This window comes from Chionomys nivalis, chromosome 4 (assembly GCF_950005125.1).
Source record: "Chionomys nivalis chromosome 4, mChiNiv1.1, whole genome shotgun sequence".
Lineage (NCBI taxonomy): Eukaryota > Metazoa > Chordata > Mammalia > Rodentia > Cricetidae > Chionomys > Chionomys nivalis.
Window position 1 is genome coordinate 4,830,425 of NC_080089.1, and position 18,895 is coordinate 4,849,319.

The 18,895-nt window shown below is 35.8% G+C and overlaps 1 protein-coding gene across 1 annotated transcript in view; it reads left to right on the forward strand.

Moving 5' to 3' along the window:
- Gucy1a2 (guanylate cyclase 1 soluble subunit alpha 2) overlaps positions 1-18,895 on the forward strand; it is a 387,804-nt gene that overhangs the window by 347,751 nt on the left and 21,158 nt on the right. The window contains exon 7 of the mRNA XM_057767100.1: positions 3,896-4,050. Coding sequence (XP_057623083.1) covers positions 3,896-4,050 — 155 coding nt within the window. The remainder of the gene's footprint in view (positions 1-3,895; positions 4,051-18,895) is intronic.

The window sequence follows — 18,895 nt, forward strand, 5'->3', positions numbered from 1 at the left end:
AAAAAGGATCTGATGTTTGATTCAATTTTTTAAGAATTTCATACATCAATATTAATTTTACATTATTTCTACTCCTTCTTTTCCCTTCCAGTTACTGCCATGTCTTCCTATCTCCTGTCAAATTTATGAACCCTACTAAAAGTATTGTTATTTTACACACACACACATGACACAAGGTAGACACTTTTGTACACTCTGTCAACATTCTCATAGGGATTGGCAGAAACTGACATTTTGCTGAGCCTGACCTGGAGAAGGCATTGCAATTTTAATGGATCTGATGCACTGGGATCCTTGACATGGTTATGTTCATGTCAACAAACAACATTTACTCAGGACTTCATCCACTACCCATGTTCAGCAGCCTTAAAAAGGCCATAAATTCCATATACAGGGAATACCACTTATAATGTTGTTGCCTTACTTTTGAGAGAATAACTACACCTTCATCAAACAGTTTCCTACGTATCTTAAAACAAGACTACAAAGGAACTGTGTCTAACTGCATTCAATAACAAAGCTCAAGAATATTTGTAAAAAATCTAACACTTCTACAAGGTCATTTCAATCTGGCACCTAATATAATGTGTCTAGGCATGGAGAAAACTGAATGCTGACTCATAATGAGAGCAATCAAACCATCAAATTGATGGATGTAGAATGGAAGAAAATGCTGGCAGAATAGAGCTTTCAAAATAGTTTAAAGTACAGTGCATATGCTTAAACTTAAGTTGGTATCTGGGAGAAAAGAAATCCCAAACTTAACTTTTAAAGAGTGAAAAGTACAGTATCTGACATTGAAAGCACATTAGATCTAGAATGATGTGCAAAGGGAAATATAAGCCAATTTGGAGATTACAGTAGAAATCCAAAATAAAGAGAATGTCCTCTTAAATGAACAGATCATTGGGATCTTTGTAAAACTGCAAGGATCTAAACATACATGCAAGAAGAGTCTCAAAGAAGGAAAAGCAGGCAGAAAACATCAGTTTTGAAAAATTTCTAAATATGATTAAACTATATACTGGTAGATTAAAGGACACAGTAAACCCAAAGCATAAAAAACAACAATCATCATGCCAAAGGAAATCATAACTAAATTATTTAAACTTCTCAAAAGAACAGTAACTGAAAGTATCTAGAAAAAATGTATGCTTTGTTCAGAACATAACTTAAGTACAGCAATTGATTTGCTTTCAGAAACAAGCAAGACAGCTCAGCAAGTAAAGATCTTTGCTGCCAAGGATGATGATGTGTCTTCCATCTCTGGGACTCACAATGGAACAAGTGAGGACTGACTCCAGCAATCTGTCCTCTGATCTTTACATACCCGCAGAACCACCCCTCCAAAAAAATGTTAAAAGTGATTTAAAAAATCTTAAAGAAACAATGCAAGAGAGAAATTAGACAGATGAAGGGAGGAAATTTTAACCTAAAACCTTCTTTCCCTTCCTCCTTTCCTCTTTCCTTCCCTCCCCTTCTCCCTCATCCCTCCCTCCTCCTTTTGTTCAAGGTTAGAGATGGAACTCTGGTCTTGTGCTGGTTATGTTGTCCCTCTACCACTGAGCTTCATTCCCAGCACTCAAACTAGACCTCTACAATCAATGAAAATAACCTTTTCTTGTAAAGGCAAACTATTGATACTTTTTAACATATACAGTATAAACAAATACGTTATTAGGGTCCTGAGACATAAAAATGGCAGAAGATATAAAAATGAGTAAAAGGAAAATGGTACTAGGTGGCACTCTGGACCTACGGAAAGAGAAATTCCTGTAAATGGTAACTGCGTGGGAATTCTTTATAGAACTGCAAAGTTCCTTTGACTTTTGCTACTATCTTCCTAAATCTTGAGAGTTGAACAAAAATGCTCCTAATTATGCAAAAGCATGCAGAAGAAACACAAAATAATAATTGGGTCCTTAGTTAAATGTGAGGAGCTACTTTCACAAGATAGACCACTCACTTGGGAAGTGATGTAGATAGACAAATAAAAGGTAATTTTTATTGTATTTTTATTGATTTATTTTATGATGTGGGAAGAAATTGGAGTTCTATTTTTAGGACTTACTCTCTCCTACCTTGAGACAAAATTAATGTAAATCACTCTACCAGAAAGACAGTCCTTGTTCCAATAATTTGAAATAGTAGTTTACTGTATCTATCTTTCTGGCACATATACATTTATGGGACTCTTCTTGAATAGTTTGATCCACTATTTCCTATTTCTAGTTTCAATGACACCATCCAACAAATAGATATACTTATAAGAAACTTCATATCTGGTGGGCCAAATACTCTAACACTGTAGTATTACATCGAGCTACAACGGGGACAGTGTGTCTCTCTTATCATGAGTTGATACATTCAGGAACCATCAGTTCCATAATGACATGTTCTCTCTCTCTCTCTCTCTCTCTCTCTCTCTCTCTCTCTCTCTCTCTCTCTCTCTCTCTCTCTCTCCCTCTCTCTCACCTCCTACTTTGTCTCCCAGCTTTAGTTGTTTGGTTATATACTCTATTGATAGAACTGTGTTGGTCCCTTCATGTTTCACTGTGTAGCAATTGTATATTGAAGGTTACTTCAGATCTTGAACATATTAATCTTTATCAGGTACAGTGGCTAATTTACTCATCATTCAATCAATAAATCTTTGACTTAGTCAAGGGTTGGTTGAATTGTTTGTAATACCATATTACTATATCGAAGACTTAGGCAATTTCTTCCACATTCATAATTTACTTATTGAGAGTCTCCAGAGGTATTATTCTGTATGTATTCCTGAGTATTTAACAGTAAGAAAATAGGTATACATGCTGTTATCATGTAAAATTCAGTACTTGAAACAAATATATATATATATATAAACATTTAATTTAAAAGTGAAATTAATGTTATGAGCTAGAATAAGTCTTCGTGTAGAAATAATTTGATAGAGAATAATAAATGTTTCACTCATAGATAGTATTTACAAATGGAACAGATTAAACCTGAAACATATTTATGTAGCAAGTTAGCTATGAATTCTGACCTAGAGACATAGTTCAACGGTTAAGAGAGAATGCTGTTCTTCCAAATGACCAGAGTTCCCTGAACTTATAATTAGGCAGCTCAAATTACTTCTAACTCCAGCCCCAGAGATTAAACATACTCTCTGACCTTTCTTGGTCCTTAAATATATATATGAATGTACTCATCTATAAACACACACAAAGTTAAAAATAAATTAAATATTTTTAAAAAGACTTTATATCTTGTTCTTTTTTTTTTTTTTTTTTTTTTTTGGTTTTTTGAGACAGGGTTTCTCTGTGGCTTTGGAGCCTGTCCTGGAACTAGCTCTGTAGATCAGGCTGGTCTCGAACTCACAGAGATCCGCCTGCCTCTGCCTCCCGAGTGCTGGGATTAAAGGCGTGCGCCACCATCGCCCGGCTCTATATCTTGTTCTTATAATTAATCTATTATTTTATTTATTTATTCTACAATATCCATGTTCATTGAACATTGTAACAAATTAGATATTCATCTCACAATGATGACCTAGACTAGTTTCAGTCTTTGGGATTACTCTGGTTTAATTATTTAATATTTGGTAACATGTTTCATTGAAACAGTTTCATGCCAGGACTGGAGAGATGACTCAACACTTAAGATCACCATTCCTGCAGAGGACAGTTTCTATTCCTAGAATGCATATGGTGGCTAACAACAGCCTTTAACTGCAGTTCCAGAGGCTCTCACATTCTCTTCTGGCTTCCTAGAGGCCTAGATATGCATATGGTCCACTTACATATATGCACGCAAAACAACCATGTACTTAAAATACAATTTAATAAAAAGACTATTGCATGGAAAATAGAAACAACTATTTAGTCTCCAACTCTTTTTCTATTTCCAGATGCGGATAGGCATTCATTCAGGCTCTGTGCTAGCTGGTGTAGTTGGGGTGAGAATGCCACGATATTGTCTTTTTGGAAATAATGTCACATTGGCAAGCAAATTTGAATCGGGAAGTCATCCTCGGCGTATCAACGTCAGCCCAACTACCTATCAGTAAGTGTTCTTTAAATTCTCTCTCTTGTCTTTTGCATTGATTTGGTATGATAGTCTTTCATCTGTAAGTCCCTGTCCCTTTTCTTGATTCTGTCACTTTTCAAGAAATTATGAGTAGTTCTGCCCAGTTTAAAATAAAGCAATTGTAACATAAACTTTTGTTCAGACCCAGATAAAGGAAATGAAGTGAGAGATAAGTAGGTTTGTCATTTTCCACAGTCTTGGTCCTTCTGTGGCTTAAAACAGAATTGCAAATGTTAAGGGTCTGCAGTATGCATTGAATTGTAAGTTCTAATTTTTCAAAAGCTTCTCATTGTTTCTAAACAAATAAAAGAAAATATAGTTCACTGTTTTCAATACTGAATTAGGAAAATAAGAACCCTGAAATTAAATACATATGATAAAACTTAAACTCTATTTATCTTTAGGTCCTTTTTGGACAGTGCTATACATTTTTTTTTCCTAAACCCATCCTTATTTTGTGCTTGGTAGTTGTCACATAGTAGATATTAAATTCCATGCAGGCAGAGGCAGTTTTGGGTTTCACTCATCATTATCTACCAGAATTTTGAAAAAAATTTATCATTATCTACCAGAATTTTGAAAAAAAAATAAACTCCATGCAGGCAGAGGCAGTTTTGGGTTTGACCCATCATTATCTACCAGAATTTTGAAAAAAAATGTTAAACACAAACACATACTAAGCACTCGACCAACATTCACTGAATGGACCAATATTTGATAGGATAGGTTGCGACAGAATAAGACCAGTCTGAAAATCTCACATCCACCCTGACTGAGAATGTGGATTTATTTTTAATCATAATTTATTACTTATGGCTTAAAAAGTCTGTGAAAAACTTTTTTGGAACTGTTGTTTTTGGTTTTGGTGGGTTTTTTGTTTGTTTTGTTTTGTTTTGTTTTGAGACATGGTTTCTGTGTATAATGGCATTAGTTGCCCTGGAACTCAAAGAGATCAGCCTGCCTCTACCTCCCAAGTGCTGGGATTAAAGGTATGTGCCACCACCGGCCTGCTCAAAAATTCTTAAGTAGAAAAGAGTATAAACAGAGAATTTCTCTGTCTCACCTTGCCTCACTGAACTTGTTTCTAGCTGCCCTGCTTTCCCTACAACAGCTTACTAGACAACCATTCAGAGGCTTAATATTAATTTTAAATGTTTGGCCAATGTCTTAGGCATATTACTGACTAGCTCTCACAATTAAATTAATCTATTTCTGCTAACCTGTGTATCATCACATGGCCATGACTTATCTGTGATCCCCTGGCATGTTACTCCTTCTATGACTACAAGATGTCTCCCTAACTCTGCATTCTTTATTTCTGTAACTTTGAATTTTCTGCCTGGCTCTATTCTCCCTGGCCTTAGAATGAAACTGCTTTATTCACTAACCAGTGAGAGAGATACATAGTCACAGCATATGGAAGGACATCATACATCAAAAGAGTGACCACTGAGGTTTTCAGCTGATGTGATTATAAAAAAACTCAAAAAATAAAGATAGGAAAATTGGTTATAATGGTAAATAAGACAGCAACATTCTGCGTCTTTTCAAACCATATATTAAAATAGGAAATTGAAAGTCATTTAGACAAATGACACATACTTCTAGATCTTCAGAAATTAATGAGAAATTATAAATATAAGTCAAAAGATTTTTGGGATTGGAGACATATTTAAATATTCAATGAAGATGGAGAGTTGTGTATTAATGCCTTAAAGATACACCTCTTACTAATCAAAGGATTTCAGGAGATGTAGCATATAGTATTGAAGTCTCCTGACCAGCCTCTTACCAGTCTTCATTTGTTTTACAAGTATTTACTAAATTTGCGGTATTTGTAAAATCAATTTTCATTTAAATTTCTCCAATTTTTTCAGTCATAATTCTGGACATATGACATTACTTGACACAGCAAATTCAATGTTAGAGATGTATTTAGCAGAAATCAGTAATTTTTTACCATAAAAAATCTAGATCATAATGTAAAGGAAATTTACTGAAATTCAATTATGTTTTTATACTTATACTTGCAATTCTTTATCTTCTGGGAGACTTCATTTACAAGTAATAGTGGTGCATTAAAAATGAAATGTTCAGTGGGAGCTTGTCCACCATAATTACAGCAGGCTTGTGTCCATGTGACCCAGTGATGGAGGCTCTGCCGACCACAACCCTCTGGTTGCTTTGGTGCTAATTCTGAGTTTCATAATTCTTTTCACATTTCATTTATCACAATCCTTAATGATGAGTAAGGTATAAAGAACTGAATTATTTCAGTGACTCTGACCATTGGAGAAGTTTGTTCTATTATCATCTCTCAAGCCATGCCCTTCAAAATCATTTGAGTTCATACATAGACACACTGCTTTGTTGCTTTTTCCTTAAATATGCAATTCCAAGTAGTACCATATATTTTATATTTCATGTATCCTCAGGATAAACATTCCTCTTGTTGTTTCCTACTCTTTTTTCTTTCTTATTACAAATATTTGCAGATGGCCCATTATATTCTATATTCTAACCACTGTAACGGACACTGAGTTTCTAACGATGAGGAGCTACTAGATGGTAGGTAAAGCAGAATAAATAATCAACTGCATTAGAGTAGTGTGGAGGTCAGGATACCCTGGACTAGAGAATGAGTTCAAGAGGAAGAGTAGGCTAAAATGAGGATGGAAGAATAAACTGCTCAGACAAGCAAGGGCAGGTGAGGCTTTCTATTTTATCCTAAAATCAACAAAAACAATTAGGCAGAGGAGAGATGTAACCCACTTCATGCCTTTAAGATATCGCTGAAGTTGTAAAAGGGGGGGCTGCACAGTCAGTAGGAAGATAAGCAACCCAGTAATGGGAGCATAGGTGTCCTTACCCCAGTGTTACAAATGGAATACTCAACAAATTACTGACACTTTTTGTACCTCAGTACTTACTGTTTGTGCCTTAGCACTTACTCCTGTTTTTTCTACCCTAATTTCTGCAGTTCTGCTATCTGCAGTGTATTTCAAAGTCCAATTTAACTTTCTACAGATAGATTTTTCAAATATAAATATTTGAAATATTTATATTCAAATTTTCAAATAATAAAATTTTATTTGCATTGTTTGATATGCATAAATACTATTTTACTATAGTATTTTCTTTATAATTCTGTTTTTAACACTGCACAGATAACTTAAAAACCCACAGACACACACTCTACTTCTCCTGAGAACTCCCAAATGAAATGCCAGGAACTGACCTTGTAGTAATTTTCTCTACAAAGAGGAAGACTGATCTTTCTTAAAAAAAAAAAAAAAAAAACAGAAATCTGTGAAGTAAAACTGAGTATAAATCTCATGAAGAATGACATTTCTATTCTTGATCAAATAGAATATTCTATATTTCCCAATTACCTTGAAATCTTGAGAAGTTTTTATGTGATTTACTTTAGTAAAATATTATGACTATCAAACTATAAGATCAGGATTAACTTAATATGAGAATAAATTGAAATAACTTAAAAGTTTACCCCAAATATATTTTATTTGAGATATTCAAATAATTGATTGAAAGTAAACATTTTTATAACAATATAACAATTCTGAAGAGAAACTAAAAAATAGCTATATCCATGATCCTGACTTACTATCATGTTTGCTTCAATTACTTTTCCAATGAAAATGAATAAAGTGTATTGATTTAATTTGAAAGCATCACTACCTTTCATTTTGAGAAACATTGATATGTTTGGTATGATTCAAAATCCAGTTTTATATATTAGCTTTCCTACAGACATATTCTTTGAGCAATAAAATTTTATTTTCTGTGGTTCAATATACATTAGTGATATTTTACTGTAGCATTATCTCAATAAATTTGGCTTCTTTTAAGAAAAATTTCCTGTTTTTATAATATATCCAAAGTGAAGCATATAGTTCTCACTCATTATTTAGTTCCCTTGTGATGTATGGAACATGATTTTTATATTATAAATATGTGTTTCCCCTTAAAAGAGCAGTTTTGTTTTCTACTTTTTACTTCTTAGAGCTTGTACTCCTAATGGTATTGCTTCTGTAACCTTTCAAAAAGTTAAACTGTAGCCAGGAGATGGTGGTGCATACCTTTAATCCCAGTACTCCAGAGGCAGAGGCAGGCACACCTCTGTGAGTTTGAGGCCAGCCTGGTCTACAGAGTGAGTTCCAGGATACCCTGGGCTACACAGAGAAGAAGTTTCTTGAAAAAATAAAATAAACAAATAAAATATTATACTGTTTTATATTTCATATGATATGAGAATTTCATTTGCTAAAGTTTCCTTTTCTAAGAAGTATCAGATTTTTAATATTGAAATCAGTGTAGAAAGGGATAAACTGTTAGAAGCCAGAATCAGAACTTTGACTTACAATCTCATTTTCTTTGACATTGGTAAGTCCTCATGTTGCATGAATGCTCAGGATCATTTCCTCTGTGCCTATAGCATTTTACGTTAGTTTTAGCACTGACAAAAGAATTATTGAGTCTTAAATTTGTCCTTATTTGATGATCTCATTTTTATCAAATAATGATATTTAAATTCATCTTTGTTCCTTATCATTTTACAGAAATTGTACACATTACAAACAATTGTCTTGCCATCTTGGAAACCCAAATAGTTGTTTATATTAATGATGGCTTCACTAAATCTTCAATTGTCATAAATAATTAACTGATAATCTTGAGCAGAATTAGCTTTATCTATGTAAACTACAATGTAGTAATTATTTAATTACTTTAATATGAAATTTTCCTTAATTTTTAAACATTCTTGTTTTTCTCATTTTATGTTTTAGTAATGTTTCTTTTACATATGTGGGTGCACTTGTATTAGGAGCATATATATTAAGGACTGAGATTTCATCTTGATGAATTGTTCCTGTTATGAGTATAAAGTGTCCTTTTCCATCTTTTCTGATTGATTTTAGTTTGGAATCAATTTTCTTAGATATTAGATAGTCAAATCCACTTGTTTCTTAGTTCCATTTGATTGGAAAACCTCTTCCCATCCCTTTATTCTGAGGTAGTGCCTGTCTTTGAATTTGAGGTGTGTTTCTTGTATACAATAGAAGGCTGGATCCTGTTTTCTTTCTTTTTTTTTAATTTATTTAATTATTAAAGATTTCTGCCTCTTCCCCGCCACCACCTCCCATTCCCTTCCCCTCCCCCAATCAAGTCTTCCTCCCTCCTCAGCCCAAAGAGCAAGCAGGTTTCTCTGCCCTGTGGGAGGTCCAAGGACCACCCACCTCCATCCAGGTCTATTAAGGTGAGCATCCAAACTACCTGGGCTCCCACAAAGCCATTACGTGCAATAGGATCAAGAACCCATTGCCATTGTTCTTCAGTTCTCAGTAGTCCTCATTGTCCGTTATGTTCAGCGAGACCGGTTTTGTCCCATGTTTTTTCAGACCCCGGCCAGCTGGCCTTGGTGAGTTCCCTATAGAACATCCCCTTTGCCTCAGTGTGTGGGTGCACCCCTCGCGGTCCTGAGTTCCTTGCTCGTGCTCACTCTCCTTCTGCTCCTCCTTTGGATCGTGAGACTTCAGTCCAGTGCTCCAATGTTGGTCTCTGTCTCTGTCTTCTTTCATCGCCTGATGAAGGTTAATATTCAGGAGGATGCTTATATGTTTTTCTTTGGGTTCACCTTCTTATTAGCTTCTCTAAAATCATGAATTATAGTCTCAATGTACTTTATTTATGGCTAGAAACCAAAAATGAGTGAGTACATCCCATGTTCCTCTTTTTGGGTCTGGCTTACCTCACTCAGGATAGTGTTTTCTATTTCCGTCCATTTGTATGCAAAGTTCAAGAAGTCATTGTTTTTTCCTGCTGAGTAGTACTCTAATATGTATATATTCCATACTTTCTTCATCCATTCTTCCATTGAAGGACATCTAGGTTGTTTCCAGGTTCTGGCTATTACAAACAATGCTGCTATGAACATAGTTGAGCATATACTTTTGTTGTATGTTTGGGCATCTCTTGGGTATATTCCCAATAGTGGTATTGCTGGGCCGAGAGGTAGGTTGATCCCGACTTTCCTGAGAAACCGCCACACTGCTTTCCAAAGTGGTTGCACAAGTTTGCATTCCCACCAGCAATGGATGAGAGTGCCCCTATCTCCACAACCTCTCCAGCAGAGGCTATCATTGGTGTTTTTGATTTTAGCCATTCTGACAGGTGTAAGATGGTATCTTAATGTTGTCTTGATTTGCATTTCTCTGATTGCTAAGGAAGTTGCGCACGATCTTAAGTGTCTTTTGGCCATTTGAAATCCTTCTGTTGAAAAGTCTCTGTTCAGCTCAGTGCCCCATTTTATAATTGGATTAATTAACCTTTTACAGTCTAATTTCTTGAGTTCTTTATATATTTTGGATATCAGACCTTTGTCAGTTGCGGGGTTGGTGAAGATCTTCTCCCAGTCAGTGGGTTGCCTTTCTGTCTTAGTGACAGTGTCCTTTGCTTTACAGAAGCTTCTCAGTCTCAGGAGGTCCCATTTATTCAATGATGTCCTTAGTGTTTGTGCTGCTGGGGTTATACGTAGGAAGTGTTCTCCTGTGCCCATGTGTTGTAGAGTACTTCCCACTTTCTCTTCTATCAGGTTCAGTGTGTTTTGACTGATATTGAGGTCTTTAATCCATTTGGACTTGAGTTTTGTGCATGGTGATAGATATGGATCTATTTTCATTCTTCTACAGATTGACATCCAGTTTTCCCAGCACAATTTGTTGAAGATGCTCTCTTTTTTCCATTGTTTACTTTTAGCTCCTTTATCGAAAATCAGGTGTTCATAGGTTTGTGGGCTAAAGTCAGGGTCTTCTATTCTATTCCATTGGTGGACTTCTCTGTTTTTATGCCAGTACCAAGCTGTTTTCAGTACTGTAGCTCTGTAATAGAGTTTGAAGTCAGGGATGGTAATGCCTCCAGACAATCCTTTATTGTATAAGATTGTTTTGGCTATCCTGGGTTTTTTGTTTTTACGTATAAAGTTGATTATTGTCTTCTCCAGATCTGTGAAGAATTTTGATGGGATTTTGATGGGGATTGCGTTGAATCTATAGATTGCTTTTGGTAGAATTGCCATTTTTACTATGTTGAACCTCCCAATCCAAGAGCAAGGTGTCCTCTTCAATTTCTTTCTTCAAAGACTTAAAGTTCTTGCCAAATAGGTCTTTGGGATTTTGATGGGGATTGCATTGAATCTATAAATTGCTTTTGGTAGAATTGCCATTTTTACTATGTTGATCCTCCCAATCCAAGAGCAAGGGAGATCCTTCCATTTTCTGGTGTCCTCATCGATTTCTTTCTTCAAAGACTTAAAGTTCTTGTCAAATAGATCCTTTACTTCCTTGGTTAGAGTTACCCCAAGATATTTTATGCTATTTGTGGCTATCGTGAAAGGTGATGCTTCTCTGATTTCCCTCTCTGCTTCCTTATCCTTAGTGTATAGGAAGGCAACTGATTTTTTGGAGTTGATTTTGTAACCTGCCACATTACCAAAGGTGTTTATCAGCTGTAGGAGTTCTTTGGTAGAGTTTTTGGGGTCGCTTATGTATACTATCATATCATCTGCAAATAATGAAAGCTTAACTTCTTCCTTTCAAATATGGATCCCCTTGATCCCCTTATGTTGTCTTATTGCTATTGCTAGAACTTCAAGCACTATATTGAAGAGGTATGGAGAGAGTGGTCATCCTTGTCGTGTTCCTGATTTTAGTGGGATGGCTTTGAGTTTTTCTCCATTTAATTTAATGTTAGCTGTCAGCTTGCTGTAAATAGCTTTTATTATATTTAGGTATGACCCTTGTATCCCTAATCTCTCTAAGACCTTTATCATAAAGGGGTGTTGAATTTTGTCGAATGCTTTTTCAGCATCTAATGAAATGATCATATGGTTTTTTTCTTTCAGTTTATTTATATGGTTGATTACATTGATAGATTTGCGTATGTTGAACCAGCCCTGCATCTCTGGAATGAAGCCTACTTGATCATAATGGATAACTTTTCTAATGTGTTCTTGGATTCGGTTTGCCAGTATTTTATTGAGAATTTTTGCGTCGATGTTCATGAGTGAGATAGGCCTGTAATTCTCTTTCTTGGTTGGGTCTTTGTGTGGTTTTGGTATCAGGGTAACTGCAGCTTCATAAAAGGAATTTGGCAATGACTCTTCTGTTTCTATATTGTGAAATACACTAAGAAGTATAGGTATTAGCTCTTCTTGGAAGTTCTGGTAGAATTCTGCATTGAAACCATCTGGTCCTGGGATTTTTTTGGAAGGGAGATTTTTGATAACTGTTTCTAATTCTTCGCGACTAACAGGTCTATTTAGATCGTTCACCTGGTCTTGGTTTAGGTTTGGTATATGGTACTTATCTAAAAAAGTGTCCATTTCTTTTGCATTTTCCAGTTTTGTGGCATACAGCCTTTTGTAGTAAGATCTAATGATTCTCTGAATTTCCTCTGTGTCTGTGGTTATGTCCCCCTTTTCCTTTCTGATCTTATTTATTTGCGTGTTCTCTCTCTGTCGTTTAATTAGTTTGGATAGGGGTTTGTCAATCTTGTTGATTTTCTCCAAGAACCAACTTTTTGTTTCATTGATTCTTTGGACTGTTTTCTGTGTTTCTATTTTGTTGATTTCTGCCCTCAGTTTGATTATTTCCAGTCTTCTACTCCTCCTGGGCGCATCTGCTTCTTTTTTTTCTAGAGCTTTCAGGTGTGCTGTTAAGTCCCCAATGTATGCTTTCTCCGTTTTCTTTAAGTGGGCACTTAGTGCTATGAACTTTCCTCTTAGCACTGCTTTCATCGTGTCCCATAGGTTTGAGTATGTTGTCTCTTTGTTTTCATTAAATTCAAGGAAGACTTTAATTTCTTTCTTAATTTCTTCCTTGACCCAGGTGTGGTTCAGTAGTTGACTGTTCAGTTTCCATGAGTTTGTCAGTTTTCTGGGGGTAGCTTTATTGGTGGCTTCTAACTTTAATCCGTGGTGATCTGATAAGACACAGGTGGACACTGATATTTTTTTGTATCTGTGGAGATTTCCTTTGTTTCCAAGTATGTGGTCAATTTTCGAGAAGGTTCCATGATCTGCAGAGAAGAAGGTGTATTCTTTCCTATTTGGGTGGAGTGTTCTATAGATGTCTGTTAAGTCCATTTGATTCATTACCTCCAACAATTCTCTTAATTCTCTATTAGTTTTCTGTCTGATTGACCTGTCCATTGGTGAGAGAGGTGTGTTGAAGTCTCCTACTACTAGTGTGTGTGATTTGATGTCTGCCTTGAGTTTTAGCAATATTTCTTTTACATAAGTGGGTGCTTTTATATTAGGGGCATAGATATTCAGGATTGAGACTTCATCCTGCTGAGTTGTTCCTGTTATGAGTATAAAGTGTCCCTGTCGATCTCTTCTGATTGATTTTAGTTTGAAGTCAATTTTGTTAGAAATTAGTATGGCCACACCTGCTTTTTTCTTAGGACCATTTGTTTGAAAAACCTTTTCCCAACCCTTTACTCTGAGTAGATGCCTGTCTTTGTGGTTGAGATGAGTTTCTTGCAAACAGCAGACTGTTGGATCCTGTTTTTGTATCCAATCTCTTAGCCTGTGCCTTTTTATTGGTGAATTGAGACCATTAATATTAAGTGTTATTAATGACCAGTGGTTGTTAACTCCGGTTATTCTTATTGCTTTTGGTAGAAGAGTTTGTGTGTCTCCCTTCTTTGAGTTGTGCTGTTGAAGGGTTGCTAGATGCCTGGGTTATTGTAGGCAGTGTTGGCAATGTTGGATTCCTTGGGTTGTGATTTTCCTTCTATTACTTTCTGTAGGGCTGGATTTGTGGCAACGTATTGTTTAAATTTGTTCTTATCCTGGAATGTCTTGTTTTCTCCATTGATAGTGAACGATAGCTTGGCTGGGTATAGTAGTTTGGGCTTGCATCCATGGTCTCTTAGTTTCTGTAGTACCTCTATCCAGGACCTTCTGGCTTTCATGGTTTCCATAGAGAAGTCAGGTGTAAGTCTGATCGGTTTACCTTTATAAGTTACTTGGCCTTTTTCCTTTGCTGGATCCTGTTTTCTTATCCATTCTTTTAACCTATGTCTTTTTATAGGTGAATTGAGTCCATTGATATTAAGCGATATTAATGACCAGTGGTTGTTAACTCAGGTTATTTTCTGGTACTAGTTTGTGTGTGTTCCCTTCTTTGTGTCATGCTGGTCGGGGGTTATCAGATGTCTGTGTTTTTGTGGGTGTAGTTAACTTCCTTGGGTTGAGGTTTTCCTTCTAGTACTTTCTGTAAGACTGGGTGTGTGGGTATGTATTGTTTAAATCTGTTTTTGTCCTGGAATATCTTGTTCATTCCTTCGATGGAAAAGTGATGTAATGTTTGTGATGTGAATGAAAGCTTTGCTGGGTATAGTAGTCTGGGCTTGTATCCATGGTCTCTTGGTGTCTGCAGCACATCTATCCAGGACCTTCTGGCTTTCATGGTTTCCATTGAGAAGTCAGGTGTAATTCTGATAGGTTTCCCTTTATATGTTACTTGACTTTTTTCCTTTGCAGCTCTCAGTATTCTTTCTTTATTCTGTATGTTTTGTGTTTTGATTATTACATGGGGAGGGGATTTTTTTTGATCCAGTCTATTTGATGTTTTGTAGTGTTCTTGTACCTTATAAGGATATGGTTCTTCAGGTTGGGAAAGATTTCTTCTATAATTTTGTTCAATATATTTTCTGTTTCTTTGAGCTGGAGTTCTTTTCCTTTTTCTACCCCAATTATTCTTAGGTTTGGTCTTTTCATGCTGTCCCAGAATTCCTGAATGTTTTGTGTTAAAATTTGTTGGAATTAAAGTTTTCTTTGACCAATGAGTCTATTTCTCAGCTCCTTAGATTCTTTCTTTGATCTCTTGTATTCTGTTGGTTATACTCATTTTTGTAGTTCCTGTTCATTTACCCAGATTCTTCATATCCAAAATTTCCTTCGTTTGTGTGTTTTTTTATTACCTCTATTTCAGCCTTCAAATCTTGAACTGTTTCCTTTACCTTTTTGATTGTTTTTTCTTGTTTTTTTGGGGGGGGGTCTTTGAGAGATTTATTAATTTCTTCCATTGTTTGTTTGTTTTCTCTTTCATTTCTTTAAGAGAATTTTTCACTTCCTCTTTCAAGGTCCCCATACTTTTTATAAAATTATGTTTAAAGTCATTTTGTTCTACTTCTTCTGGGTTAGAATGAACAAGTCTTCCTGTTTTGAGTCTGCTGGGTTCTGATGCAACCATGTTGTTTTTTAGGTTGTTGGAGGAATTCTTGCATTGGCATCTACCCATCTCTTCCTTCAAATAAGGTTTACAGTGCTTTGGCGTCTTGGGCCAATCCTTGCTGAGTATTTGGGAGTTTTTCTTGGACTTCCCTGAAAGCTTCTGAGGTCTTAATACACCTTCTCCCTTGGTCTTTGCTCCTGGTTTGCTCTCTTGGTGCTCTCTCCTAATCCCCTCAGTGTTTGTAGCATGCTCTTGGTCCCATCAGTATTATAGGAAGCTTTTAGCTCTTAGGCAGGATGTGACTAGTAACTTGGATGCGTTTGGTTTGGGGAGATCCTAGTCACAGGGAACTCCCTGCTGGCTCTTAGGTCCCCTTAATATTGGAGCAAGCTGTGTTTCAGAGTTCCACAGAGATTGCAAACAAATAGGTGGGTTTGGGGGAAGGGTGTAGCTAGTAGTTTTGATGGTGGCTGGGTGGGTTGTGGGGTAGCCTAGCCACAGGAAATCTCCTTGCTGACTTGCTATAAAGGCCAAGGGAGTTGGTCAAGGGCCCCTGGGTTTTGTCCCACTGTGGAAGTCCTAGAGAGTGGGGCATCCAGCTATGTGGCTGTTCATTTACCTCTTAGGTCCCATACGTATTTGTTTTTCTCATTTTATAATTAACACCTAGGTTTCTTAGAGTGCCTACTTTTTCCTCCAGTGTGAAACACCTTTTATTTCTGTTAAAATCAAACTTCCTCTCCAACAACTCTGTAGACTAGGTCAGAGAAGTCAGAGTTTACTTATAAAGCTCATAGCTAAATGCCTCAGTTAGCATTTTGTCTATAAAATTTGATGTCTCTGCAAAGCTTAGGAAGCAAATTTGTTTGGACCCAGTTTTCTAAATTTTAAAATGAGTAACTATTTCAAAAATTATCATTAGGATGTACCATGATGTTCAAGCTCCAGTTACTTGGAACATGCAGACATTCACATATTGTTGCATGCCTTTTTCCATTAAGAGGATACCATCTTACTCCTTCATCAAGTTCTCATATTTTGCAATATCAGAACTAAATTGAGTGATGTGCAAAAGTTCAAAAGGCCAAATATCAAAGTAAGTTTGAAACAGTTAATGGTTGTGTAAATAATTCAAATAAAATGTACCTTACAGATCTAAGTCAGAACATAGGGAAGGAACCATGATTAGAGTTGAAGAATGACCAGAGCAGTTTCCCAGTGAGTTTTGGCTGGTATGTTTTGGAGCTCCCTAAAGCATTGTCAGTGTATATGCATGAGTTCATTTTCCTGGATCTTCTTTTATATAATCTTACTGCCATTTTCAAGAGTTTCAAGGATTCAGAACGTATTTACAAACAAGTACTGACAGATTAAATAATAGAATGACAAAATAAGGCCAGGTGGTGGTGGCACACGCCTTTAATCCAAGTGCTTGGAAGGTGGAAAAAGGTGGATCTTTGTGAGTTTGAGGCCAACTTGGCCTAAGATAAAGTTCAGGACAGGTTCCAAAGCTACACAGAGAAACCCCGTCTTGAAACACATACACACTCACACACACACAAAAAAAAAAAAAAAAAAAACCCTGCCATTATTACTGTCTTATTCACTTATAAACCTGGATAATTCACCAAATCAAATAATTTAGTATATATTTAGGACATGGGCACTCCTAAATGTATGACTGAGGGGAAAGCTTTTATTTTTAGATATAAGGGATAATACAGCCAGGGGCATCTGAAAGATTCTAGGGCAGTGAGAGAAAGTAGTAGACTAAACATGAGCAGCAGACTGAATAAGGCCGTGAAAGAAGACAGAGTGTGTGAGTGTGTGGAAGAGACTAAGAGAAGAGGACCAAGAGAGAGAGCAAGACAGGGGCAAAAGAGAAGCAAGAAAGAGGGGAACAAGCAGATCAAGAGAGAATGACAAGAGAGAAGATTATAAGACTGGGGACCATGAGAGAGTCAAGGAAGCACATGGATTAAATGGCAGGATTATATAAAAATGAGAAGGGGAAAGGAAAACCACAAGAGCTGGAGAAATTTAGGCTAGGGAGCGGAGTGAGAAGAACTGAGAAGAGCCAGAGGTGCTGGAGACCAAAATGTTCCGCAGTTGGTCATTTGTCCTGATTTCTATTGTGCAATGATATTGCATTTGTAGTTTAATACAATTCATTCTTCTACATGTTGACATCCAATTTTATCAATGCCATTTATTAAGGATGATTTCTTTTTTCCATTGTATAATTTTAGCTTCTTTGTCAAAAATCAGATCTTCACACGTGTATGGATTAATATCTGAGATTTTGATTTGATTCCATTGGTCAACCTGTCAGATTTTCTGCCAATACTAAGCTGTTTTCATTACTATAGCTCTATAATAGTATGTAATGTCAGATATGATGATACCTCCAGAAGTTTCTTTATTGTACAGGATTGTTTTGGGTTTTCATGAGAAGTTTGATATTATTTGTTCAATATCTGTGAGAAGTGCTTCTAGACAGTAAAGAATTACAGATACACAATAGGACAGATTCAGATATAAAAGCACCTCTAATTGGGTCACAGTGTTGGATAAATGTATGTAGGTTTGAGAGAGAGAAGAAAAAGAGTGCAGAGTTATAAAAAGAAGTAAATAGTTTGTAAAAAATAAAACGAAGTCTTTAAAGAGACATAGTACTGACAGTCATATATTAAATAAGTAAAGATAATAAAATAAATATTAAACTTGTAGAAAAAGTAATAGATTAAGAACAAGCCACATAAAAATGGAAAATTCACAGAGAGTCTGAATTATATATATATATTATTGTGTTATCTATGAATTTTTTGACTGCAGAAAGACATTTGATTTTAGGGACTGCTAAGCCAAACCAGCGTATATATATATATATATATATATATATATATATATATATATATATATATATACATATACATATACATATACATATATATATATTAATGTATATATTAAATGTATTTTGAATTCAAAATTTGAGTCTAAGGATATGTTGCTTTGGAAAAGAGGCTCTTCTTTTGTTCCCACAGAGGATGAGAACCTGTAGATTGCTAATATGATTTGATGGACTAAGATTCCCTGAAAGATTGCTATGAATACCCCCCAAATATGTTGCCCAATAAACAGAAGGAAGAATTTTGGAGACTGTATGCTTGTATTCCCAAATTGTTTATAAATATTTGCTTATATTTAAAGTGTAATCTATAGAGATTTGCATGGGTATGGATCTTGGCTTATTGGTACAAATTTAAGGTCGGTTTTGTTATACTGGGTATGTGAATTTGTGATGTTTATTAAGGTATGGTATTATGCAGCTTAAAAAAAACCAGGATAGCCAAAACAGTCCTGGGCAATAAAAGAACTTCAGAAGACATCAAAATCCCTGACTTCAAACTCTACTACAGATATACAGTACTGAAAACAACCTGGTTTGGTATAAGAACAGATGAGAGGACCAATGGACCGAATAGAAGACCTGGATATCAACCCACACATCTTCGAACACCTGATATTTGATAAAGAAGCAAAAAATATCAAATGGA